At 63.5% G+C, this 24,410-nt stretch overlaps 1 protein-coding gene across 6 annotated transcripts in view; it reads left to right on the forward strand.

Moving 5' to 3' along the window:
• Window positions 1–24,410, forward strand: part of ABR (ABR activator of RhoGEF and GTPase) — a 103,610-nt gene that overhangs the window by 63,094 nt on the left and 16,106 nt on the right. For 4 of the 6 annotated variants that reach the window (XM_073315149.2, XM_073315150.2, XM_073315152.2 and 1 more), the window contains 12 exons: window positions 489–596; window positions 2,842–2,902; window positions 5,819–5,871; window positions 6,525–6,665; window positions 7,740–7,861; window positions 8,154–8,319; window positions 8,647–8,769; window positions 9,133–9,208; window positions 9,484–9,588; window positions 10,865–10,939; window positions 11,225–11,322; window positions 11,708–11,839. In XM_073315149.2, coding sequence (XP_073171250.1) covers window positions 489–596; window positions 2,842–2,902; window positions 5,819–5,871; window positions 6,525–6,665; window positions 7,740–7,861; window positions 8,154–8,319; window positions 8,647–8,769; window positions 9,133–9,208; window positions 9,484–9,588; window positions 10,865–10,939; window positions 11,225–11,322; window positions 11,708–11,839 — 1,260 coding nt within the window. The other 2 variants (XM_073315153.2, XM_073315154.2) reach the window with 2 other exon arrangements.

A 24,410-nucleotide genomic window follows, 5' to 3' on the forward strand; every position in this document is an offset into this window, starting at 1 on the left:
CCGCAGGGGCTGATGGGCATAAGCGTCTCCTGCAGGCTCCTCCTGGGGTCAGTGACCTCCCCAAAGCAGCCAGGCTGGGGAGAGGAGGCTGCACCGAGCTCGGCTGCCTAGGGAGGGGTAGCTGGCACACATGGAGCCTGCTGCTGCGGCCCACCCCAGCCGTCAGGCTGCACCTGGGGTCCTGTTAGAGCCCCTGACTCCGGGGTGGGCAGCACTTCGGGGGGGGGCCCGGGCAGAGTTGCTGGGGCAGGCGCTTCCCCAGAAGGGAGCACCCCTGGCCGTGTGCCCCTTCTCCCCGCCCAGGAGGAACTCGCCTGCTCCCCCGCCCCAGCTGGGCAGGCATGTGAGAGGGGCCGGCTCCGGGGGAGCGCCCCCCCGCTCAGGTTGCTATGGAAACTGCGGAAGACAAAGTTCAAAGGAGAGGGCCCCCATCCCAGGCGTGTCCTGCCAGGTCTTGTGGGTAATCCCCCTCCTCCGCTCGCCCCCAGGCCAGCCAACTCGGCGTGTATAAAGCCTTCGTGGATAACTACAAGGTCGCGCTGGAGACGGCGGAGAAATGCAGCCAGAGCAACAACCAGTTCCAGAAGATCTCCGAGGTGAGCAGGGCGGGCCCCTCTGGCAGCTGCCCCGGCGGGGCGGAGGGGGGGTGTTTGCTGGAAGCCTCTGGCCCTGAGCCCAGCCGCGCTTGCTGGGTGGTGGCATGGCACAGGGCTCGCGAGGCACCGAATGGATCCCAGGGCAGGACCCAGCCTGCTCTCCCCTCTTGGCTGGCTGGCGTGGGGGGCGACCCGGGCCCAGGGGTGCGGCTCCCACTGCTGATCCCGCTGCACTGGTGCCTGGGCTCCGTGGTCTGGTGTGAACACAGCAAGGTGGCGAGCGTGGAGCATGTGCCCTGCAGGTAGGGTGACCAGATCCAAAATTTGGGGCTTTGTCTGCCTTATATAGATGCCTATTACCCTTCAACCTCTGTCCTGATTTTTTTTTTTTTTTCACACTTGCTGTCTGGTCACCCCTACCTGCAGGCTCTGTCCAGAGAGCTCAGTGGGGGTCAGGTTGGAGCCCCTCCTTTGCCCTCTGGCTGGGATATGGGGAGTTGGGGAGCTCACTGGCCCATGCGTGCCGAGAACTGACTGGCTCAGTGGCATGCAGCACCCACTGCTATAGCAACAACCTGCAGGCATTCAGGCAGGTGTCCCTGGAGAGCGGCATCCCTGGGCCAATGCCAGCCTGTGTCCCAGGTGGGCTCCATGGCCCCCATGGCCAATGGCATTTTGGGATGTATAAGTAGGGGCATAGCGAGCAGATCGAGGGACGTGATCGTTCCCCTCTATTCGACATTGGTGAGGCCTCATCTGGAGTACTGTGTCCAGTTTTGGGCCCCACACTACAAGAAGGATGTGGATAAATTGGAGAGAGTCCAGCGAAGGGCAACAAAAATGATTAGGGGACTGGAACACATGAGTTATGAGGAGAGGCTGAGGGAGCTGGGATTGTTTAGCCTGCAGAAGAGAAGAATGAGGGGGGATTTGATAGCTGCTTTCAACTACCTGAAAGGGGGTTCCAAAGAGGATGGCTCTAGACTGTTCTCAATGGTAGCAGATGACAGAACGAGGAGTAATGGTCTCAAGTTGCAGTGGGGGAGGTTTAGATTGGATATTAGGAAAAACTTTTTCACTAAGAGGGTGGTGAAACACTGGAATGCGTTACCTAGGGTGGTGGTGGAATCTCCTTCCTTAGAGGTTTTTAAGGTCAGGCTTGACAAAGCCCTGGCTGGGATGATTTAACTGGGGATTTGGTCCTGCTTTGAGCAGGGGGTTGGACTAGATGACCTTCTGGGGTCCCTTCGAACCCTGATATTCTATGATTCTATGGTGACGTCTGGGCACTCTCGGGGCATAGTAACGGGGCTGGGCTGGGCTGAGCAGGGCTGGCTCCAATGTCTGTTCCCAATGCAGGTGCACTCCGGCTGGGAGTAGAGCGGTGGGAGCCCACGGGCAACGGCCTTTCCCATTGCCAGGCTTCACTGAGACGTGTCTCTCAAACCCATTTGGTTCTTGCAGACCTGGCCCCCTGTACCCCAAGCCTGGCTCAGTCACGTGAGCTCCCTGCCTGTTCCCATGTGGCACTTGCTGGCGGACGTGGTGCTTTCTTGGTGCCATGCGCGAATGGCAGCCCCCGGCGCTGTCTCAGCTGCCGAGACCCGGCTCCCTGTGCTCCCAGAGGCTGGGCAGGGTGCAGGGATATTCCCTACTGTGTCCAGGCTGTGGGACTCGGGTCTTGGCAGATAGCTCCAGGCTTCCTGGCTAGGAGTTGTGATTACCAGTGTGGAACTGGATTTGAACCCCAAACTCCTCCTGCACAGGGCAGGCCACGGGGACCGGGCTGCTGCAGTGCATTCTGGAGCAGCCTTTCATCATGTCCTCTGGCATTTGCTGTCTCGCCCTGGGGTGCATCGTGTGTGTACTTGGGGTGCAGCAGGACCCCCATGTAGGGTGGGGAGCAGCCCTGCTCCTGCTTTTCCCCTTCTGCAGAGAACGAGCCCCTCTGCCTGGGCCTTTCCTGGAGCTGCAGTAGCTCTGGGGGCCCAGATGACCTGGGCCAGGGCTGGCTACCACCTGGGGGATCTGGCTCTGTTGTAGCATCCACAGCATAGGGCTGGAGCAGGAGCAGCCCTAGGGGCACTTCTGGCCTGTGTGTGCCTGAGTCTGAGGTGGTTTGCTCTGGGACACAACAGAGCCCCCTGCCGAGCCAGCTGGACCGGGCACCTACCCAGAACCCTGGCCCCGTGAGTCCCCAGGCTGCCGCTCCAAGCCTCCTAACGAGCCTCTCTCCTGTGGGCAGGAGCTGAAAGTGAAGGGCCCCAAGGACTCCAAGGAGAGCCACACTTCAGTCACCATGGAAGGTACAGCGTGCATGCGCGGGTGGGGAGGGGGCTCTCCGCCTTTGTCTGCGGCCCCGAGCGCATGCATTATTGATCAGCTCCCGCATGTGAGTGGAAAGCCCTTTGTGTGGCCGTGCGTGGCGCTGATGCTCCCCTCGTTAGGATGCTAGCAACGTCTGGCAGCCCCCTGCCCCCTCCTCCCGCTCCGCCGAGGTGCTGATGCCGTGTTGCAGCCGGGCTGAGCTGCCAAGGGGAGGCAGGGAGCCGGCCACAATGGCCGTGCGGAGACGGGGCTGCCATGGAGATCCTCCTCATTGTCCGGCTCTGCTGTAACTGCACCTACGGTGAGTCGGGGCGTGGGGCAGGGCCTCTGGGGGCGCCGCGACTCCTAGGGGGAATTTAGCCCAGCTTCCGCGGGGCCAAATTGGACAGATGGGCAGCCCGGCCGGGGCTGTTCCCAGTGTGCGCTGCCCCTGGGAGCGGTGCTGCTGGGCCTGGAGGTCTGAGCTGGGGGGTTTCTCCCCCTGGCGCCGTGCTCTGCAGCCTGAAGTTGGTAGTTTCTTTGTTCCGGGCGGTGAAGGGCCACGTTGATTGTGCTCTGCCAGGGCATGTGCAGCCTTGTTCCTGGGAGCGGCAGCAGCCAGGGGAGGATGAGCTTCTGGGGGTGTCGGGGAGAAGCCAGACACCCTCTGTCAGGCATGTGAAATCATCACTGAGCCCGAGGGGCTGGCGAGGTGGAGGGAAGGAGTTGGGGAGGGTCCCATGGCACCCTCGCACAGCGGGGTGGGTCTGTGCCAGGCTGGGCAGGTCTCATTGGCTTGGCTTGGGCTGTCCCAGCTGGCATGTGAGCCGTGAACGTCTGACCTTCACCTGGGGCTAGTGCCGAGCGGGGCTGGCAGTGGGTGCTCTGACTGCAGGGGGGCGTGGTACCTGTCCTGCTCCTGGTTAGGATCTGGCTCCTGCTGGGCCTGGCGCTCTTTCCTTTGGGTGGTGGACACCGTACACACCCCTCCCAGATCACCGCCAATGGAGGGGCTGGAGCAGCAAGTGACAACAGATGGGTCCATTCTTGCCGCTGACTGTGGGAGGCTGGGAGGGGAGTGGCTGGGCCAGCGGGGGCTTTAATGTGCCACTCGGCATGTAGAGAGTCCAGGGGAGATGAGCCACTTGCCCCTAGCTCTTGGCCCTTGTTTCCCCCAGCCAGTGGGGGGAGGGGGTATATTTGGGGTGGGGGGTGCCTTGCTGGGTGTGTGCACGATACCCCCCACACACACACCTGCTCTGGCTTCCTGCTGTTGCAGAGGTGGGGGCACAGCTGCCTGGGAGGGGCCAGCACCTCATCACGCTTACCCGACGTGGAGTCCTTGTCCCAGGGCCGAGAGCAGCCGTGTGCTGGCCCAGACCTGAGCGCCCCCCCCCCCCCCCCCCCGGCTACCCCACCGGCTGGTCGGATGCCTGAGTCCTAGTGCTTCAGGAAAGGGGAGCAGGTTTCCTTCTCCTCGGGCAGCTCCAAGTGTGTTCTCACAGGCTTTGGGCCAGGAAAAGTGGTTTGAAGGGAAGGGAGAATGCAGTTACATCTGCTCAGGGTATAAATAGACTAGGGAGTCATGCAAGTCACCTGCCAGGCTGGGCTGGGAAGGGGATGGGAGGGGTTTGTGGGAGTCGCGTGCGCACATTCCTTCTGCTAAGAGTGAAAGGCACAAGGGTTTGGAGCCCTCCTGGGCCCTCACACAGTGTGGGGAAGATCAAGCTCTTCATCTCCAATGAATGCTGAGCCCCAAAGGGGTGTGCAGGTTGCAGGGGCAGTTCCCCACCTTCCCCTTTGGAGTCGGGTCCGGCTTGAGCCTCCCCATAAGTCAGGGGTAGCAGCTGCCTGCACCATCCCGTTGTGTCTGGAAACATGTGGGGTCCCACGAGCCAGCATGCTGCTGGTAACTGTGGGAACTCTGCTGGGTCAGTCAGTTTTCCCCCCAAGTCTGGTGGGTCTCGGAGAGAGGGAACCAGAGCCGCTGGCGGGGGAGCTCCAGGGCCGGTGTGGTAACCAAAAGGACCTGGACCTCCTGGAGGTGGCGTGGATTGGGGGCCACAGAGTGCCCAGGGCGGTTTGTCAGCTCCAGGGAGAACAGGACTGTTGTAAAAGGCCAAGGTTCCCCTGGCCGAGTTTCGCAGCCGGACCCCACGTCCAAGGCTGGCTCCGTGCTCGGGACGTGGCTGGCATGGCTCTGTCGGTTCGGGGGCGGCAGGGTTCAGCTGGGACAAGGTCTGCGTGTGGAGAGCGAAGCAGACTGAAAAAGGGGAAACTGATGGGGGAGAAGCGAGAACAGGAAGCAGGCTGGGCTCACAATGCCTAGCCCTGGTGGTGGCGTTCCCTGGTAATACAGGCGAAGCCAGTGCCGGGTACCCTCCCTGTCCCTTGCTGCAGCCCCCTGGCGCGGGGTGGAGCGACACAGCAGGGGCTGCGGGGTCAGCACTGAGGTGCGCTGGTGGGTCAGTGTGCGGGGAAACTCACGGCCCTGGGCTGAGCTGAGTCTGATTCGAGTGTCTTCCCAGATCCTGGCCCCCGCACCACATTCCCAGCCGGTGGCACTAGGAATTCCAGCCTGCCAGGGAATCGAAACTGTCCCGGGCACAGGGCGTGGCCCAGCCCCTGGGACCCATGCAGAGACTCGCACGGCCAGGTGTGAACCCATCTGGATGCCCCCAGGTTTGCTGCAGCCAATGGCTCGCTCTGTGCGGACACACGTGGCCATCTGAGCAAGTGACTGGGGTGGGCTGTGAAGTGCTGGCCTGGCCAGGCCAGGGGCTTGGAACTGCTGATGGTTGGAGACCCCATGTGTGGATGTGGGGGGAGCTGCCTTGCTCAGCTGCCTAGCGAGGGGCTGGGATGGGGCTGAGCTGGGGCAGCCCCTTTCTGATGCTGGCGCCTCTCCCCCACAGCGCTGCTGTACAAGCCCATCGACCGTGTGACGCGGAGCACCTTGGTACTGCATGTGAGTATGGCTCCGGCTTGCCCCTGGGGACACCCCCTGCCCACGCACGGCCACCGCCACTTCCTGCCAGCCCCACCCACCAGAGTCCTAGCATGGGGGCCATGCCAGGGGAACACATTCCAAGGCCCCACTTGGCACTGCCCCAGCTCTCAGGGGGGCACCTGTGCCAGGCTGTGCTCACGTCCTGCTTCCTCTGCTTCCTTCGTCTGTCTGGCACAGGATGTGCCAGGCTCCCCTGTGTCTGGACCCACTGCTTGGATCAGCAGCCTGTGCTGCTGTTCCCCACCACCACCCCCGGAGCGTGCTGGGGCACGGCACCCTGGGGATCCCTTTCCTTCCCTCTGTCCCTGCTGGGGACACTGTCCAGGAACAACCTGCTCCGAGGTGGGTGGTCTTTGCACCTGGAGGGTTAGTCCTGCAGGGGAGGGAGCAGGAAGCTATGGCAGACTAACCCCTCGTGGCCAGGATGGCAGGCCTTGCTCCAAGCTCCTAATGCTGCTGGGTCTCTAGACAGTGGGCTCTGACTTGGAGCGGAGCTTGGTTGGGGGCCCAGTGCTGCCCTAGCAGCTAACCTGCCGCAGTCTGTCCACCCCCACGGCGGGGGGCTCGCTGGTTCTGCCTTGGCTTGCTCACGAGCACCCGCTCCGTTCCAGGACCTTCTCAAACACACGCCAGCTGACCACCCCGACTACCCGCTGCTGCAGGATGCCCTCCGCATCTCCCAGAACTTCCTGTCCAGTATCAATGAGGACATTGACCCGCGGAGGACAGCAGTCACCACACCGAAGGGAGAGGTGAGGCAGGGCTGCTGGGGTGAGCTGCCTCCGACTCTCCTGGTGTGTTAGCAGCAAAGCCACTTCTGCCCAGCCACTGGAATGAAGGCTGGCTGCAGGAGACAGTCTGGCCCATGGAGAAGTAGGGAGATGTGCCTGGCCCCCCCCACCGAGCCAGGTCGGGAGTGTTGCCCTGGGGCCTGCTAGCTCAGCTGGCTGGCCCCAGACCTTAGTGGTGTGTTGGGGCACGTGCTCTGTGAGGGACCTGGGTTCTGGGGTGAGAGCCCTGCATGCGGTCTGTGGTGGGGGCTGGTCCGGTCCGTGCCTGAACCGGATTGCCAGGTGACTGGGACCCATGGTGGGAGGGCCGAGCTGGGGTTGTCTTCCAGCAAGCCCCCTCATGCACCATGGTACGCTGGGCAGGGGCCCAGTCCGTGGGCAGGGCCGCCCTCTGGGGCCGTGGCTTGAGGGACCAAGCAGTTGCCAAACAGGAACCCAGCTGGCATCTCTGATTACTGGGAGAGGGGGGGCTGGGAGGCTTTTGAAGGCTTCCCCCCCACCAGGCGTGGTACAGGAACCTCTCTAGGTCCCATTAAGGGGGTGGAGTGGCTGGGGTGGGGTGGGAGGGTTCACCAGCTGATGGTATGATCCATGAGCTGGCCCAGCCTAGCCGTGGCTGTTGGGGCCCTTCATGTCTTGTGTGGGCCCTCCCCACTGCAGCAATGGGGCTGGCTTCAGCCTGACCTCTCTGTGTCTGGGCTGCCCTTTATCCCTGCCCTGCTGGGGAAACACTGGGCTCTTAGCTGGCTCTTGGGAAGAGACCCTCCAGCTGCAGCCCAGGTCCAGGGTCTGGTGCTGCTCTTCTCTCTGGTCTGAGCCCAGCCAGCCCCACAGGGCCCCTCCTTGGGGCGCCGTCTGTCCCCAGGCCAACTGGGTTTTGTAGCTCACACACACTAGCCATGAGTGGCCGATGGCAGGGCTGCCTCCTCTGGGGAGCTTGGAGGCCTGGCTGCCCCCACGTGCCATCTGGCCTGTGCGCGGGCTGAGGGTCCCGGCCTCCAGCCTCTCCTCACGGCAGGCCCCGCTCTCTCCCAGACGCGGCAGCTGGTGAAGGATGGCTTCCTGGTGGAGCTGTCCGAGGGCTCGCGGAAGCTGCGCCACGTCTTCCTCTTCACCGACGTCGTCCTCTGCGCCAAACTGAAGAAGACCGCCGTGGGGTAAGGCGGGTGCCACCCTGGGCGGGGGGGAGACGGCTGAGGAGGGGGCAGCACCCCCCAAGTGCTGGGGAGGCCCATGCTGCGGGGGTCAGTGCCACATGCCCTGCTGCCTGGAGCAGGGGCCCTGGGGCTGGGCCGAGGGATAGTCTATGCCTGGGCGGGGGGTAGACCTGCAAGGGGCAGGGGCGTGTTGGGTGCTCTGGGGCTCCTGGCCTGGGGCTCCTGGCCTGGCTGCTCTGTGCACAGCAAGGCACGCTGGGGTCATGGGCTCAACCCGGGCGTGTCGCTGCAGGAAGCACCAGCAGTATGACTGCAAGTGGTACGTGCCGCTGGCCGACCTGGTGTTCCTGGCCCCCGAGGAGTCGGAGCCCTGCCCGCAGGTGCACACCATCCCGGACCACGAGCTGGAGGACATGAAGATGAAGATCTCAGCCATCAAGAGCGAGGTGCAGAAGGAGGTGAGCCGGGGGGGTTGGGCTCGCTGGCATGCGGTACTGGGGGGCTGCGCCCGTGCCCAGAGAGGGAGCTCTTGTATTTACTTCTGCTTGGGGGGTGGAGGGGGAAGGTGTCCCCCCCCTCCCCCCCGCTGGGCCCTGGCCAGCTCCCTAAGCTGAGAACTAGTACCCAGCCTGGGGCAGGGCATGGGCCTGCTGTGCCCCCCGGCACCTCCCTGTCTGTGCCCCATCTCCTGGCCTGGCTGGTGCTGGGGGAGGCAGAGGGACTCCTGCATGGATTGTGGATCCCACGTGCTGGCTGACTCCCACTTCTTGCTCTTCCCTCCTCAGAAAGCTGGCAAGGGGCAGAGCCGAGCCATCGAGCGCCTCAAGAAGAAGATGTTTGAAAACGAATTCTGGCTGCTCCTGAACTCCCCCACCATCCCCTTCCGCATCCACAACCGCAACGGGAAGGTAGGGGCCTACCGGCTGTGGGCTCATCGAGAGCTGCTGATGGGGCTAGAGGAGGCTGGAGAGCTGGCCTGGCCAGGACTCTGCTTCCCTCAGCTGGTCACTGTGGGGCTCCTCTGCCGTCCTCAAAGGCACTGCCCTCCCTCGGAAGGAGTGGGGTATCTGTGTGGGGCCGGGGCTCTGAGTGGGGCGATGCACGCTGACCACACGGGGCAGCATCCCTTGTGCTCCCCTCCGGCTGGCCGAGCTGCTCTGTGCGGGCTGGGATCTCTCCCTGCCATGGCTGGTCTGGGGGTGCCCAGTACCTGTGGCATTGCGGGGGCCTCGATTTGCTCAGCTGTCCTGACGCTGTCCCGTCCCTTTCAGAGCTACCTGTTCCTGCTCTCCTCGGACTACGAGAGGTCAGAGTGGAGGGAGGCCATCCAGAAGCTGCAGAAGAAGGGTGAGGCCCTGTGCCGCTGGAGGCCCTGCGGGAGGAGCCTGTCTCTCGGGGCTCTCTGGGGACGTCCTTGGGGTGTGTGCTCGCTGCTGCAAAGCCATTCCTGCCAGGGGTCCAGGCATGCCGCCGCCCTGTACCAGCGTGGGGCCCCACCGTGCCGGTGGCCTTTCTGGGCCGCCCCTTGGGAGGTCCTGCGGTGCACACAGCCCCCTGAGGCCAGCGGCAGCTCACGGGCACCCCTGGCCGCGGCTGCTTACCACCCCCTTCTGATCCCACAGACCTCCAGGCCTTCGTGCTGAGCTCGGTGGAGCTGCAGGTGCTCACGGGGTCCTGCTTCAAGCTGCGCACCGTCCACAACATCCCTGTCACCAGCAACAAGGACGGTGAGTGTCTCCCGCCGGGCCCTGCTCCCTGGCTCCCCCATGGTGCATGCCAGAGCACACACCGTAAATCTCCAACGGGAGGGCGCGTGGGGCCAGCTGCCACCAGCCCTGGTGGTGCCCATGCTCCCACTCTCTGCCTGGGCTCCTGCCTGCTGGCGTCGGCTCAGTTCTGAGCCAAGATCTGTCAGGTTGCGGGGGATAAGTGCAGCGTCCTGGCTAACAGCGGGGCTCTTACAGAGGGGGTTGTGCACTGCGGGACAGGACTCCTGGTTCTGTGGCAGGCTCTGCTGGGCCTCGGGGTAACGGTCTCTGCCTCCTCGGGGTCTGTAAAGCACCCAGGGCTCTGATGCCAGGGCTGTTGGCTCCTGCCCAGTGGTTCTGAGGCTCAGATGGTTGTGGAGTGTCTGTGCCCACTAGGTGGTGCTGTGAGAGCAGAGCAGCACCAGGCCTGGCTTGGGACGGGCTCGCTGGGCAAACGCAGCTGCTCAGAGCCCCATGGCACCACGTGCCTGTCTGGCAGGGGAGGGCCCTGCCTGCTGGGGGCTCAGGCTGGCATGGTGTGCCTGTACCCCCATGATGGGGTGTGGGAATCATGCTGGCCGTTCTGTGGGAACCCATTGCTGCACCCCACCTGGAACCCCCTCCCCCTCCATGGGGGCTGTGGACCTGCCCCTCACATGGCCACAGGGGTCACTGCTGCACAGTAAGAGTCTCTGGTCTCCTACCCCCCGGCCCCCATGAGAACACGGGGCACAGCTGGTGTCCGTGGCAGAGATCTGGGCACAGGGCAGCTGTCTTGCTGGGTGGGCGAGAGCCCTGCAGACTCTTGCTGGGTGGGTTTAACTGGTGGTGCTGGGAAGCCAGTTCCGGAGGTGCCCAGTGACTGAAGCCTGGGCATCCTGGCTGGGACAGGTGCAGTGGGCAGCCCTCCAGCAGGGTGCTGCTCACTGCAGGGATGGGAGTAGCATGCCTTGCATTATCCTGGCAGTGAACGTGCCTGTATGCTCCCCTCTGTCCCCACCGCCCCCACTCCTGACCCACAGCCCTCTGCAGCTCCAGCCTACCTGGCTGGGCATGGGCTGGGCGCTAGGGAGGTGAGTGAAGGCTGAGATGCTAGGTGCCGGGCTCGCAAGCCAGGACACTAGCTCCACTGCCGAGGTGAAAGGCTGGGGCCAGGGCTCCCTGCAGCCCCAGTGCCCGGCTAGCAACAGGCCCAGATTCTAGGCCAGCCAGGGCTGTGAGCCCTAACGTACCCTTGTGCTTCTCTCTGCCGCAGATGACGAATCCCCGGGACTCTACGGCTTCCTGCACGTGATCGTCCACTCGGCCAAGGGATTCAAACAGTCTGCCAGTGAGTGTCCGCTCCATGCTGCTGGGTCCTGGCTGAGAGCGGGGCCTAGCCCTGGCCCTGGGGCCTAGCTGTACCCACCCAGGGGTGCAGAGGGCCACTGGAAAGGGGAGAGACCTCTCCTGCTACAGGGTGAGCTGCCTGTGTTCGTGATGGCATCTGCCCTGGGAGCCTGGTGGTGCCAATCCTATTGGGCCCTGGCTGGGGAAGGACTGGGGACTCTGCCCAGGGCCCGTGTGAGCTGAGCATGAATCCCTGGAGCCCTCTGACTCATCTCCTCTTTCCCAGACCTCTACTGCACTCTGGAAGTGGACTCCTTCGGGTACTTTGTCAGCAAAGCAAAGACCAGGGTTTTCCGGGACACGACCGAGCCGCAGTGGAATGAGGTGAATTCGCTGCTAGGGGACTGAGGGGATCCTGCTAGAGCCAGGGAAAGGACAGCACCCCCAACTCCCCTTCCAGCCCTAGGCTGCACCCCCCCGCTCCGCTGGTGCCCCTCAATCCTGACTCGTAGCTATGCCCCTGCTAGTCAAGTCCCAGGCTTCCTTCTCCTCCCCCAGGCCGTTCTTCCCCTTCCTGCTATGCCAGCTCTGGGCTCCCCAGCTCTGCCGCGGCCCCCCCAGAGCCCGGCCGCTGCCGCATGAGGCCAAAGCGCCGTGCGGTCAGACACATGGGCCCAGGCACCATTGCCCAGCCCTGCTGTCTCTGGCCCCTGCTGGGCGCATCTCAGGGCTGCTCCTTGGCTCAGGCGCTGTCCCTCTCGCTCCCCAGGAGTTCGAGATCGAGCTGGAAGGTTCGCAGTCGCTGCGCGTCCTGTGCTACGAGAAGTGCTACGACAAGACCAAGCTCAACAAGGACAACAACGAGATTGTGGATAAGATCATGGGCAAGGGGCAGGTCCAGGTAAGGCTGCAGGGGGGCCTCGGGGCGGCTGGAAAGTCTGTGTCCCCCTGGCCTGGGGCTGGCCTGCCTGTGCCAGAGCAGCTCTCAGGGCTGCAGCAGCAGCAGCACGAGCCTGGCCTCCCCTTGCCCGTCTGGGAATGGTCAAACGGAGAGGCCATGCTGCGATCTGCTTGGTGCTGCTAGGACTCCCCCGCGGGCGCTGTGTCGCTGGCAGAGCCGCTCCCTTCCCTTCCCACCAGACGGGGAACATCCGGTGGGTGGGTTTGTTTCTCTGTCTGGCGCACCGCGGTTCTGTTGGATTCTGGCTCCGAGGCCATCGGCGCTCGCTGGCTGCCCGGCCGGTGGATGCCTAGGGTCAGGCTGAGATGGAAGGTGTGCTGGGCGCCCTCTCCCTGGCGAGCAGGGGCTCTCACGATGCCTGAGACTGAGGGGCGGAGATCTGGCCAGGTCAGGGCTATCTGTGGACTAACGGGTGGGCTGGCTCCAAAGCCGTCTCAGCCCCGGCTGGATCTTGGCTGGCAAGCGTGCTCGGCTCTGGGGGCGGAAGGGGCCGGGAGTAGGGGAGGCCCGGCTGGTGTGGAAGCTGGGTTAGGGTGCTGGGCGGTTCCCCGGGCTCTAATTGTTTCCTTCCTGTCTGGCCCGGCTGTAACGATGCTCCCGGTGGGAGCTGGCTGTGCCGCCCGCCAATGCAGAGGAATGGGGGGGCTGGCAGCTCCCCACATGAGAGGGGACGCTCCCCATGGCGTTCAGAGAGTGTTTGCTGGCTGGGGGCAGGGCAGAAGCTGGGGCTCCAGACTCTGTCCCCTGCCCTGTCCCCTCTGTGCGTCAGTCTCCCCCTGCCAAATGGGGATGTCAGCTGAGAGCGGTGGGGCGACCGGCTGGTGGTCTTCAGGAGCACCCTCCCCAGTCTGCCCGCTGCGGCACCGCCCTACTCCCTGGTGTTGCAGGGTCCTGTGGTGATGCTAAGGCCCAGCTATCGGCCAGGCCCGCACTGGCGGGAGGGGAAGACTCTCACTGTCTGGGCGTGGGGCCAGGGCTGAGCCCACACAGTCGTGGTCCCACCCAGGGTACCCCCTGTGCGATCCGTGCAGAGCTCAGCCCTTCCTGGCTCCTGCTGCTGCCTTCAGTCACTAGCGCTGCTGTTATAGCAACCGGGGTTGCCGGGGCAACTGTCTCTTGGTTGGGTAGGGAGGATGGGGGCTTTGCTGCATCCCCGAGGATGTGCCCCTGGCTCAGCACAGGAGGGGTGTCAGGAGGTGCAGGAAAGGGGGAGTGGCCAGTGTGCCCCCAGGTGTTCTGGGGTGCAGCTGAGGGTGCTGGCTTCAGCCCTGATGTAGGCAGGGTCCCGGTTACCATGGAGACTGTCTCCCTGTGTGGTGATGAGTACTGGGCCCCCGGGCGAGGGGCCAGAGGTGCGTTCAGTGAAGGGAACTTGGCTGTGGGATCGGTGACCCCACTGGCTGGCTGGAGCTGCGCCCTGGTTTCCTTCAGGCTATGCCACAGCACCCCTCTGCTCTTGTAGGAGCTGGGAGGTGGCAAGGGGGCTGGGTCCTAGGTCAGGGCTGGGACTGTAGGGCCAGCGTGGAAAGCTGCCCCTAGGTTCATCCCTCCAGTTATCTGGGCACAGCCCATGTCGAAGCAATAGCACCCATGAAGTTGCTGGCGGATGGCACTCCCCTTGCAGGGTAAAGGCTCTGCTTGTGGGGCTCATGGGTTTTGTGTTAAGGACTTTGTGCTGGGCAGGGTTAGGGGCTTGTGGGGCTCGTGCCGAGCCGCTGGATGGTCCGACACTGCTTCCCCAGGTGGGGTGGTGCCCCCGGGCCAGCCCCCGGAGGGATCAGCGGCTCACAGGCCCTGCAGGCGTTTGTAGAGTCCTGTTGCGGGTCAGCAGCAACGGGGTGCTAGTGGATCTGTACCCAGCTATCAGGCTCCACCAGGCCTCTGTGCTCCCCCCACAGGTGGGGCTGAGTGTTCGAGCCGCCTGCACAATTGCTCTGGAGCCCAGGAGCTGGCAGGGAGGGGAGGTAACTTCCAGCCCCCAACCCCCGGTTCCAGGCCCTCGCCAAGCCAGGGGAGGGGCCGAGTGGCCCTGTGTCCAGCCCCTGGCGCGGGCAGGTTTGCTCAGACAGGCCTGTCGCACAGAGGCAGCAGGGACCCTACAAACCTGCTGCAGTAAATCGGCCTCGTGACCGTGGCAGGGGTGGGTGGCGCATGGCACAAGCAGCTCCTCTCTGTGTGGTGCGGAGCTGCAGCGGGTACGCTCGGCTCATCGGGAGCCAGCCAGCTGCCCTGGGAGGGTGCCACTGGGCTAGTGGCAGGAGGCCGGCTTCCAGTTCCCGGGCAGAACCCAAGACACGAGTCCAGCACAGTAGCTTCCCCTGGCCCTGCTCTTCCCAGCCTGTGGATCACTGCAGCAATTGGGGTTCCCCGGCGCTTTCCTAGGGCTGGCAAGGGGAGGGGCAGGGCCTTGGCTCAGCCGTGCAGGGGCAAAGGGGAGTTGGGTCTCCTGGCAGCTCTGCTAAGCCTGATGTTTGCAGTGGGGGTGTGGTCATAGCCTGAAACCTGCCAGAGGAGCAGTGAGCTGGGGCTGGCTGCCCTGAGCCAGCTGCTTGGGACCTGGTTAATTTGAAAGCCTGGGGGTTGGCTTCCCCCCCCCCCCGCCTCCACCCCCTCCCCCCATGGCGCAGACTACATGGTGCCTGGGGGTGGCCTGGCCAGCCTGCCAGCTCATCCCTGCTGCCTATCCCTGTGCTCTGGGACTGCTGCTCCAAAGGGCCTGTGTGATTAGCCCCACTCTGCCTGCTCCATGGGAAAGTAGCTGTGCTGGCCAGCCCCTGGGGAGCTGGGGGAGGGAGCAGTGCTGCCGGGAATGGGGGGGAGTGGAGCCAAAAGCCAGCTCAGATGGAGTGCAGGATGGGGCGAGGGACCGAGTTCAAAGCCCTGCTCCACTGTGCCATGTGATTCTCCAGCTTTGAACTGGATTAGCAGCAGGTGAGGGGCTGTTGGCGTCACCCTGGGAATATGCAGGGGGTGGTCAGTAGGAAGGACCGGGGGTCCTGGTGTCTGGAGAACAGCAGGGCCATGCAATAGCCTTGTGTCAACATCCATGATTCACGTGAGCCCAGTCAGGGACATGGGAGCCAGTGCGGGGCCAGGTGCAGGAGCCTGGCCTCCTCTGGAGGAAGAGCACTGCACCGTGTGAACCTTGGGGGCAGAAGTTGCGGGGAGCAGACATGGGCAAGAGGCCCCTGGGCCCAGAGAGTTGAGAGGAGGCCCCTGAAGCCAATCTGCACCCCCACTGTGTCCCCCTCCATCTGCCTGGCCAGCTTCATCCTGGCTGCAGTTAAACTGAACCTGCTGTGTGAGGTTTGGCCACTTGGCTCCAGCCTGGTGCGGCTGAGCCTCTGGGGCATCCCCCTCCTGCCCCCCAAGCATTCAGGGAGTGTCAGAAGGTTTGGGGGTGGGGTATGAGGTGGCTGTCTGGGCCCCGCTCTCCCCTGGGGATAGATCCACCCCAGAGCCAGGCTGTAACCTGATTCTGCTGGAGCCTTATCCCCCTGAGCCAGCTGGAGGGGAATGACTGACACTGGGAGCCTGCTGAGCAGGGGAGAGGCAGGTCCAGGGAGGGACACTCAGCTCTGGGGAGCTGCCCAGTGCCTTCGAATGTGCCCCCAAGGCCCCTGGCAGCCCATGTGCTGCAGGAGCGCTCTGGGTAGCTCTCAGGTTTGCCAGGCAGCTGGAGGCCCTGACCCTGGGGCTGACTGGCTCTCTGGAGACCCTGAAGAGGGAAGGCTTCCTTCCCACAGGCTCCCTGTGGCTCCCGTAATGGCTATTAATGGAGGCCCAGCAATAGCCTCTGCTGACCTGAGTGCAGAGCTTCCCAGCCTGGAATGCTGCCTGCTGGCGCCACCATCCCAGCTTCCTCCGAGAGCCCAGCCTGCGGCCCTAGTACCAGGCAGCTCACATATAGCAGGAGTCCCTGGGCTGGGCCATGCTCACGTGCCTTTGGAAGATCCGGTGTGGGGTGAGCTTGGCTTGCTGCCCAGGAATGATGGGGAGACGGGCAGTCTTCACGTACGGCATGCCCCACTCTCACTGGCTGCTGTGAATAACCTTGCTGTGTGCCAGGCTTATGGAGGGACCTCCTGGGCAAAAGAGACCCTTGGGCGTAGGAAGAGAGCCGAGGAGGAGCCCGGAGCAGAGCCGTGTGGGCTCAGAAAGCTGCCTGGCTCCCCCAGCACCTGGTGGCCAGGCCAGCCGGGTGGCACTGCTTAGTGCCGCTCTCTGGAGGCGATGGGCGGGGCCCTGTGAGAATGCAGGGGTGGGAGAGCGGTTCGTCCTCGCCATGTCCCCTGGGACCATGGCTCATGCATCAGTCAGATGGCAGTTCGTGCCCTGAGATTGGCATGGAAGGGGGCGGCTGGTGCCAGTGAGGGAGCAGGCTGGGCGTGTGGGGAGTGGCTCTGGGTGGCTGGGCTGACTGCCGCCCAGCCTGGGAGACAACTGGCCAAAGAGCCCGGGACCCAGCTCTGGTATGGCTGGCAGGCGGTCAGCTGTGGCAGAAGGCCAAGGGCTGCCTCTTCCCCCTTGGGGCTTTGAGCCACCCCCCGCAGGCAGCTTCTCGGGCCTGTGGTATCTCTCTCTGACACCCCAGCCTGGGATTTGTGTTCTCCTTTCCCAGTGCACCTTGCTCACTCCAGTCCTGAACTTCCCCTCCCCTGCTCCCAGCTTCCCGCTCTTTTCCCGGCTGGACCCGGTCACCGCGCAGGCCTTGTATCTATGCCAGGCCGGGGGCTCCATGCTGGGTGTGACCCAGCAGAGGTTGCGTCGAGCTCCTCAAGGCCTGGTTCTCGGCCACCGCCTCCCCAGGTGTTTATAGTTTAGCCGACCTGGCCTCTGCGGAGCAAACTCTGAGACGGGAAGTCTGCAATGGGAAGCAGATGTCTGCTCTGGGGACTGGGCCCTCCCCCTCCTGCTGCCCCTGCTTGTGCAGTTGGGTTCATAAATCAGGCCGGGAAATCGTTCAATATGCAAATGTAGCATTTGGGCCTCCTGTCCCTGGGGATGCGCCAGGCCCTGCAGGCAAAATCCATCAGGAATTGATTCCTTCTGGCCGAGACAAACCACCTCCTGCCCTGTAAAAATCAAGGGGGAGGGCAGGTTGGTAAGCCCCTCCCCCACGTGTATCGAAGGGCCAGACTGGGTCAGAGCAAGGGTCCAGCTAGCCCAGTGTCCCATCTTCCAACAGCGGCTGGGGCCAGGTGCATCAGAGGGAATGAACAGAATAGGGCAACTATCTAGGGATCCAGCCCCAGGTTCTGACAGCCAGAAGCAAGGGACACCCAGAGTGTAGAGTTGTGTCCCTGCCCAGCCTGGCTAATGGCCATTGATGGACCATCCTCCATGAACCCGGCTGTGTGTTTGGCCTTCACAGCATCCCTCGGCAAGGAGTTGCACAGGTGAGTGCGTAGTGTGGAGAGGCACGTCCTTAGTTTGTGTTAAGCCTGCCGCCTGGTACGTGAAAGGGGAAATCACCCTTTCTCCACACCAGTTGTGGTTTTTCTAGCCCTGTGTGAGCTGTGCTCACAGCTCTGTGTTGGCTTTAGCATACCCGTCCTAACCTCTCTTGCCAAGCTGGACGGTCCCCATCTTGTTACACTTGCCTCAGGTGGCCCTTGTTCCCTACCCCAGAACGCTTCTGCTGCTTTCCTCTGTGGTTTTGCCAGTTCTGTGCCCCAGTTGGCTGAGCTGGGGCGACCAGGGCTGCACATGGGATTCAAGGTGTGGGCATCCCGTGGATTCCGAGGATGGCATTCTGACATTCTCTATCCCTTCCTGAGCGGTTCCTACCAGTCTGTTAGCTCCCAGGCCCTGTAAGAGCTGGTGAGCCTGGCAAAGACACGCTGGCACTCAGCAGTTCCTCTCTGCAGAGCTTTCTTCAGCGTCCTCCATGGATGGGCCTGGGGCTTAGCGGGGCCATGCGGGGCTGGCGGGCCAGGCCAGCTCGGGGAGATGCGTCCAGCCAGCCGGGGGCACCTCTTTCATAAGAGAAGAAGGGTTTGAGCACAGGACCCTCGGAGGGGGCACTTCCCTGCCCGCTGCTGTTTCTGGGCAGTCTCAAGCCAGGCAAGCGGAGTTCTCTCCCGTCCAAAGCGATGACTCCCCCACAGCCCTGGCCTGCTCACTCCGTGTTCAGTGTCTGCCAGCCCAGGATTCGGGGTGCACTGTGACAGCCCCCCATGGGGTTAGGAGCATCGCGGGTTCTTGCACCAGCCCAGACCACCTCCCTGGAGATGGCCAGACTGTGGGGGAGGGAACTCCCTAGTTTTAGGAATATTTTGAGTTTGAAAATGCTTCTTGCCCCCATGCAGCTCTGCTGGTGCCCCTCAGTCCCAACCTGGTAGCCCAGCCCTGGGCTCCCCACCCCCAACTCTGCCAGTGCCCCTCACTCCTGCCCTGTAGCCCCTTTCTGTGCCAGTTTTCTCCTCCCCCCCTCCCCACCCCAATATCGAGCAGAGGCTGGCAGCTGGAGCAGGTGCATTGCATGTTGTGGGTGGGTTCTGGACAAACTCCAAGCTCTGCACTCCCTGCCCAATGCAGCCCCCCCCCCGTATTCTGGCTCTGGGGGGCGGGTGGAGTTGTGCCAAGCTGTGGGGACGTGGGCAGCTCTGGTGAGGGTCGGCAGGCAGGTGTCCAGCACTGCAAGGTTGAGCGGACGGGCCGTGCAAGTGACTACACAGTGCAGACTGACCATCTCCGGCCGGGCAGCTGGGATGGGCAAGGGGCCATGCAGAGGGCGTTGCTGGGGGTACAGCACATCCCTGGCTGGCGTTCCCCTTCCCCAGCGATGGGGCAGCTGGAGGCAACTGCCTGAGCCAGAGTCGCTCCCTCCCCTCTGCTGCGTGAGCTTGGGGAGGGGGAAGCCTCCCCAGCCGTGGAGCCCCCCCAGGCTGAGCTGGGGCGGGGGGAGGTTCCCTTGGTCACAAGTGCCTTGTGCGGCGGGCGTGAAGCCACTTCCCTTTGCATCTCCCTGGGGCCAGGACTCTGCTCCTGCCCTGCCATGGTCCCCGGGTAGTGGGTGCAGGGCACCCGGACCCTGCCCGGGAGCTCCGGCCTGGCTCCATGAGGCATAGGGTGCCCCACGCTCCCCCTGCGGGGGAAGAACCCTGGGAACAGGCCCTCTGCTTCTGGCCCCAGCTCCATGCCCCACCCCTGACTGACCCCATGCGGGCAGCTGGGCCAAGCCCAGGGAGGTCAGAGTCGGGGCCATAGAGCAGTTCCTCGGGGCCTTCCACCGTAGGCAGGGTGGGGGTCAGCCAGCCCTGCATGTGGGTCCCCAGCTGTGCGCTTGGCTCCTGCATCACCTTCGAGGCGGAAACTAGCGGGTGGTCTCCTTGCTCCCGAGTCTCGGGCTCTGTGGGGCAGGTGTGCCAGGCACGTGGCTGTGTGGACGTGTTCGCCTGCCCCCGCGGGCAGCAGGGCAGGCAGTGTTACTCAGTAGCCACTTGCCATCGCGGCTCAGTTTCTAGCTGCCCCGTGCTCTCCTCTAGGGAACGCTGCCCCCTGCGCAGGGGGCTGTTAACGGGGGGAGGCACCCAGGCTCTGGCGGACATGAGGGGGCCTGTGGCTGTGGCCCAGAATGAGCTCAGCTGGCCTGGCCCGTGCTCCTGGTGTGCTGGAGGGAGGGAGGAAGGAACATCTGTTGGCTCTTCGGGGGCTCCGGCCAGCGAGTGATGTGCTTCACCGCTTCCCGACAGAGCTTGAGCAAAAGGGGGCCCTTGCTGTTTGGGAGCCCTGCCAGCCAGCTGGGTGCAGGGTGTGCCCAGGCCCTGGTGAAGGCACTGCGTCTGGGGGTGCCCCAGACAGAGTTCGCCCTGCCCCATTACACAGGCCGTGCGTGGGACTCGCACGGTCAGTAACCAGTCACCAGGACAGTCCCTGGAGCCGGGGGGCACTCACTGCTAAGCCCTCAGCTGAGTTAATGGGGAGGGGCTCCCCAAGTTCCCCAGCAGCTGAGGCCAGCCCTGGGCTCCATGCATTGGATGCACACGTGTCTGGGCTGGGCGGGAGAGGCAGCTTGGCTGGCTGCATCTGTCTTTCTCCCTGCGGAGGCGTGGCGGAAGCTGCTGGCCTCGAGCACGTGGGCTCTTGTACCCTGGGCTCTGGCCAGCTTCCAGCCAAGCTGCTGTCTTGAATCAGCCCTGGGGAGGAGCAGACAAAGCGCTCCGAGGCTTCCAAGCCACACAAGCCCCGGGCTGGGGGGAGGGAGAGAAGCGACACTCCCCACCCGGCCGTCTCTCCGATGCTGCTGGCAGAGCCACTGTCTGGGGTGGCGCTCAGCCTCCCCTGTAGCTGTGCTGGGGCCATCGCATCCCTCACTGGGGTGGCTTAAAAGCCACCTAGCCAAGACCCGAGTCAGGCAAGAAGAGACCCCAGCAGCTGAACCCACTCGGAGCCTGGGCTGTTCATTCACCAAGGGCAGGGCCAGCCTCTTTGGAGCTTCCCTTCCCTCTGCTTAGGGAGCAGCCCAGCCACGTGGGGCAGGTCTGGAAGGCATTGCTGGGGATGCTGGGTTTTGTACCTGCCCCCCATGCTCCTCCGCTCTGGGGCTAACCTGGTGTTGCCTGGCGTCGCACTAGCCCTATGGAAGCGGCAGACTGCTGTGTGCTGATCGAAGCACCTCCTGGCTGGCACTGGGAAAAATGCCACTCCCCGGGCGCTGAAATGGCTACTCGGCTCTCTGGGGCAGGGACCATCTTGCCATGGCTGGACAGTGCCTGGCATGGTGGCGTCCCCATCCCGCTTCGGCATTACCACACTAGGACGCACATCCTTACTCGGGGGCTACTTTCCGGCTGCTGCCCAGATTCCCAGCAGCGTGCGCTGAGGCTGGGGGCAGCTCCTGTTGGAGGGGGGTCACTCTGGCTTGTGACACTTTGCTAATGACTCCGTTTCCTGTATGTCATGTGAAAGGCGCTGGTATTTGCTGCCGGTCCCCGGGGGCCCCCCCGCAATCTGGGATGTGACATCTCGGCTCGGCCGACTGACTGCGTGGGAAATCCAGAGCAAGGGCTGCCAGCACGGAGGGTCCGTGTCTGTGCCCCTTCCCAGTTTGGGGGTGTGGGGGGGTTCAGAGAGCTCTTGGGGCCTGTGCACGGCCTGCCGTTGCGTCTGTGCTGCAGCCGGGCAGACCTGGGTGACGACGAGCCAAGGGATGGAGGAGCCCCTCGCATAATGGCATCCGCTTCTCTGGTGGAGAATGTTCGAAGCAAAGCCAGGCGGGAGAAGGGCAGCTCCTGATTGGTGCAAGGAGACCAGAGTGCCCACTCTCTGGGGCTGGAGGGCAGTGCTGCCCACCGCTCCCCACCTGGCTGCGGCATAGGGTGAGATGTTAGAGGGGGTCACAGGAGCACCCATGCCCTGCTCCTGAATTACAGCACTGCCTTGGTGCACAGGATGTAAAGGGTTAATTGTGCCTGTCTCGGGTGTGCTAGCCAGCATGCGTCCGGCCAGGTGTGAAGCGAAAGCCCTGTGCGTTCTGCCCGAGAGAGACGGTGACACAATGGGCAGCATGTCTAGTGGTTGGAGCCTGGGGTTCAGTCCCTTTGCTGCCTGGGGCCTGGGGCAGATCCCCTCTGTAAACGCCAAGGGAGGACGGGAGGAACCGAGGCCGCTGTGCTGTGCGGGTCGCTGGCTCCGGGGGATCAGCAGGGAAGGAGTTAACGGGGTAGCCGGGCTGTGCCAGCGGCTATGCCAGGCTCCTGGCAGGAGCGGCAGGGAAGGAGTTAAAGGGAGTGGGGGGAGCCTGCCTTCGAGTCACTTCCTCGGAGGGGGAGGGCTGCTCTTAGGGAGCCAGCGGGAGCCCTATCCTCGCAGCGAGCCGGAGCTGTGCCTGTCTATTGTGCTGCTCTGCGCTGGGCTGCTGGCTGGGGCTCTGCGCGGGATGGGCTCTCCTGGGCACCGCTGAGCCGGCTGGCAGGGGCTGGGCTCTAGGAGGTGCCGGGGAGGAGGATTTCTGTCCCACGCCGCAGGGGAGCGGGGAGCCCAAGATGACGGAGGTCTTAGTGCAGCCGGACTGTAAGCTGAGCTCAGTGTGCGAGCACTTGGACCACTGCTGCCTGGAGAGGCTGGAGGAGCCCAGGAGCAAGCGCCCCTCCAACACGGGAGCCAAGCTGTGGGGCCGAGTGCGCAGCAAGCTGCTCCGGCAGAAGGTGCTGTCTTCTCTTCCCCCTTCCCTGTGCAGCAGGGGGCTGGGCATGCCCAGGGGTCACCTGCGGGTGCCAGCCGCTCTAGCCCTGCCAAGTGCAGGGGCCCCCTGGGACTCACCCCATGCCCTGCATGTCCATGGTGCTCAGTGAGCTGGTTCGGTCCCTCTGCAGGGCGTCCGCTCCAGGGTGCACCCGCTCTAGCCTGGCCGGTGCAGGGAACTCCCCAGCCAAGAGGGTGATGGTCTGTCTTCTGCTGCCTTAAGTAGACACGCTGGGTCTGAGAGAGGCTGTTCCTCCTGTCCAGGGAATTTGTGGGCTCAGAGCCAGCCAGATACCGCACACGGGGCAGCCAGCTCTGTGCAGGGACTGCACCTTAAGGCTGCTGCTGCCCACCCTGCAGAGGGTGCGGGGCTGGGTTGGACTGGTTCTGAATCACAGTGCGCCAGGGGCTGTGGCTTTGCAGTGGGTCTCATGCAACTAATCTGATGAGGCGGAGTGGCGGGAGAGGACGCTGTCCCGCACCTGTGGCACTCCTTGCTGCAGGAGGCCAGCTGGGGGGACTGGAGAGAGAGTAGTTTAGCACATGAGTCTCGTGGTTCAGGATGTGAGCGGATCACCGTGGACTCCAAAAGACCAGGCGCTGCTTTTCCCCACTGCCCTGCCGTATCCGGTCCTGGCCGTGCAGCTCCCTGGAGACTGTCTCTGGGCAGCGCTCCTCGTTCTATTGAGTCTTGCCACAGGCTCCCTCTGCAACCTGGGATCAGTCACTTCAGCCAAAATTGTCCAGATGAGCTGGCGATGCCGTGGTGCCCAAACCCTGGGGACTGGCACCCAGAATGAGGGGCCCCTTTGGGTAGTTGTGGCACCATAAGGTTAAGGCTCCCTCTGCGAAGCCAGGGCTAATGACCTGTCCTCTCTGGGGCTGCAGGGCAGCTGGCATCAGGGTTGCAGATACTTTACGAGGTGCTGTGGGCGTTTTGGTTGGGTTGGCTACGCTCCCTGCCGGTGCTCCCCTGGCACAGGAGGGGACATGGAGGGCAAACGGGCAGCCAGTTCGGAGCCTTTGGGTGAGAGTTGGTGCTAGTGACCCTGACAGCCGCAGCTGGCGGCAGAGACCTGGGCAGGCCATCCCAGGGGCACCGTGCAGGTGATGGGGCAAAGCTTGAGTGATGCCAGCTCCACTGCCCTCTCCATTCTCTCCCCTTCCGTGGAGGGCAGCCATTGCTCCAGCATTTGTCTTGACGTCCCTGGAGGGTGCCGCTCGTGTACGGGTGTCTCCCTCTGACAGTGTCTGCTCCACGTTGCATGCCGTCTCGGCGTCCCTTCAGCCTCACTCCTAGGCACACAGCTGGCGGTGCCTGTTGCATACTGGGGGGATTGGGCTGCTAGCACTAACCATGGCAAAACATCAGGCTTGCAGGGGTCGAAGTCTGCTTAGTAACAGTGCTTTCATCCGCTCAGCATGCGTTCGCTGGCTCCCCGGCTGTGACGCAGCTGGACAGGAGCATTAACCTAATTTCTGGGTAGCCGGGGTCCATGGCCTGGCCTCTCCCTGGAAGAGGATTAAGCCGCAGAAGCGAGGAGCTTTGTCAGGGAAGCTGCCCGGCCCTGGACTGCTCAGGGAGACGCATGCTTTGAGTGGCTAGGTTGGAACACCTGCCCTAGGGTCTGCTGGCCAGAGATGTGAGAATCGAGGGACGGGGAGAAGCTGTCTGTAGTTCTGAGGTGAACTTCAAAGCCGTGAACAAGTCCGAGCATTTCTGACCCTGGCAAGGCAATGAAGGAGAAACTGACTCTCACCCCTTTGTCTTGGATGTGCAAAATGTCTGTAACCTCTTGCTGCTTGCTCGTAGGTCCTGCAGCTGACTCTGGGCCCTAAGCTTTTATTGGGCTGACTTCTGGTCGGATGTTTCATCCCCCACCTTGTCTCTGGGCCCAAAACACATCTACAAGTGCCAGCTTCTAACGGGCATCCAGGGGCCATCGGGCATCCAGGGGCCATCAGGCACCGCTTTCTTCTGGGACTTGCCTAGTGCTAGGATGATTTGTGTTATCATAGCACCTAGTCGTCCGTGTCCCCCCCGCTGGTGGGCCGGGTACCCGCGATGCTGGGCGGTCTGCAAACGGGACAGTCCCTGCCTAGAGACTTATGGTCAAAGTAGCCGGGGTGTTGAGAACAGCCGGGCCTAGGACTGGTCCCAGCAGCCTGAGCCAGAAGCGCCTGGCTGCTTGGCTGGGTTGCAGCTCGCTCACCCCAGCTTGGCCAGCAGCCGACACTCTGGATGACCTCAGGGGTGTGCGACCCAAGGCAGCGGTGCAGGGAGGGAGTGACTGAGTCGTTCTGCGGGAGGATCCCCTTGCCA

The sequence above is a fragment of the Lepidochelys kempii genome, chromosome 17 (genome assembly GCF_965140285.1).
Source record: "Lepidochelys kempii isolate rLepKem1 chromosome 17, rLepKem1.hap1, whole genome shotgun sequence".
NCBI classification, from domain to species: domain Eukaryota; kingdom Metazoa; phylum Chordata; order Testudines; family Cheloniidae; genus Lepidochelys; species Lepidochelys kempii.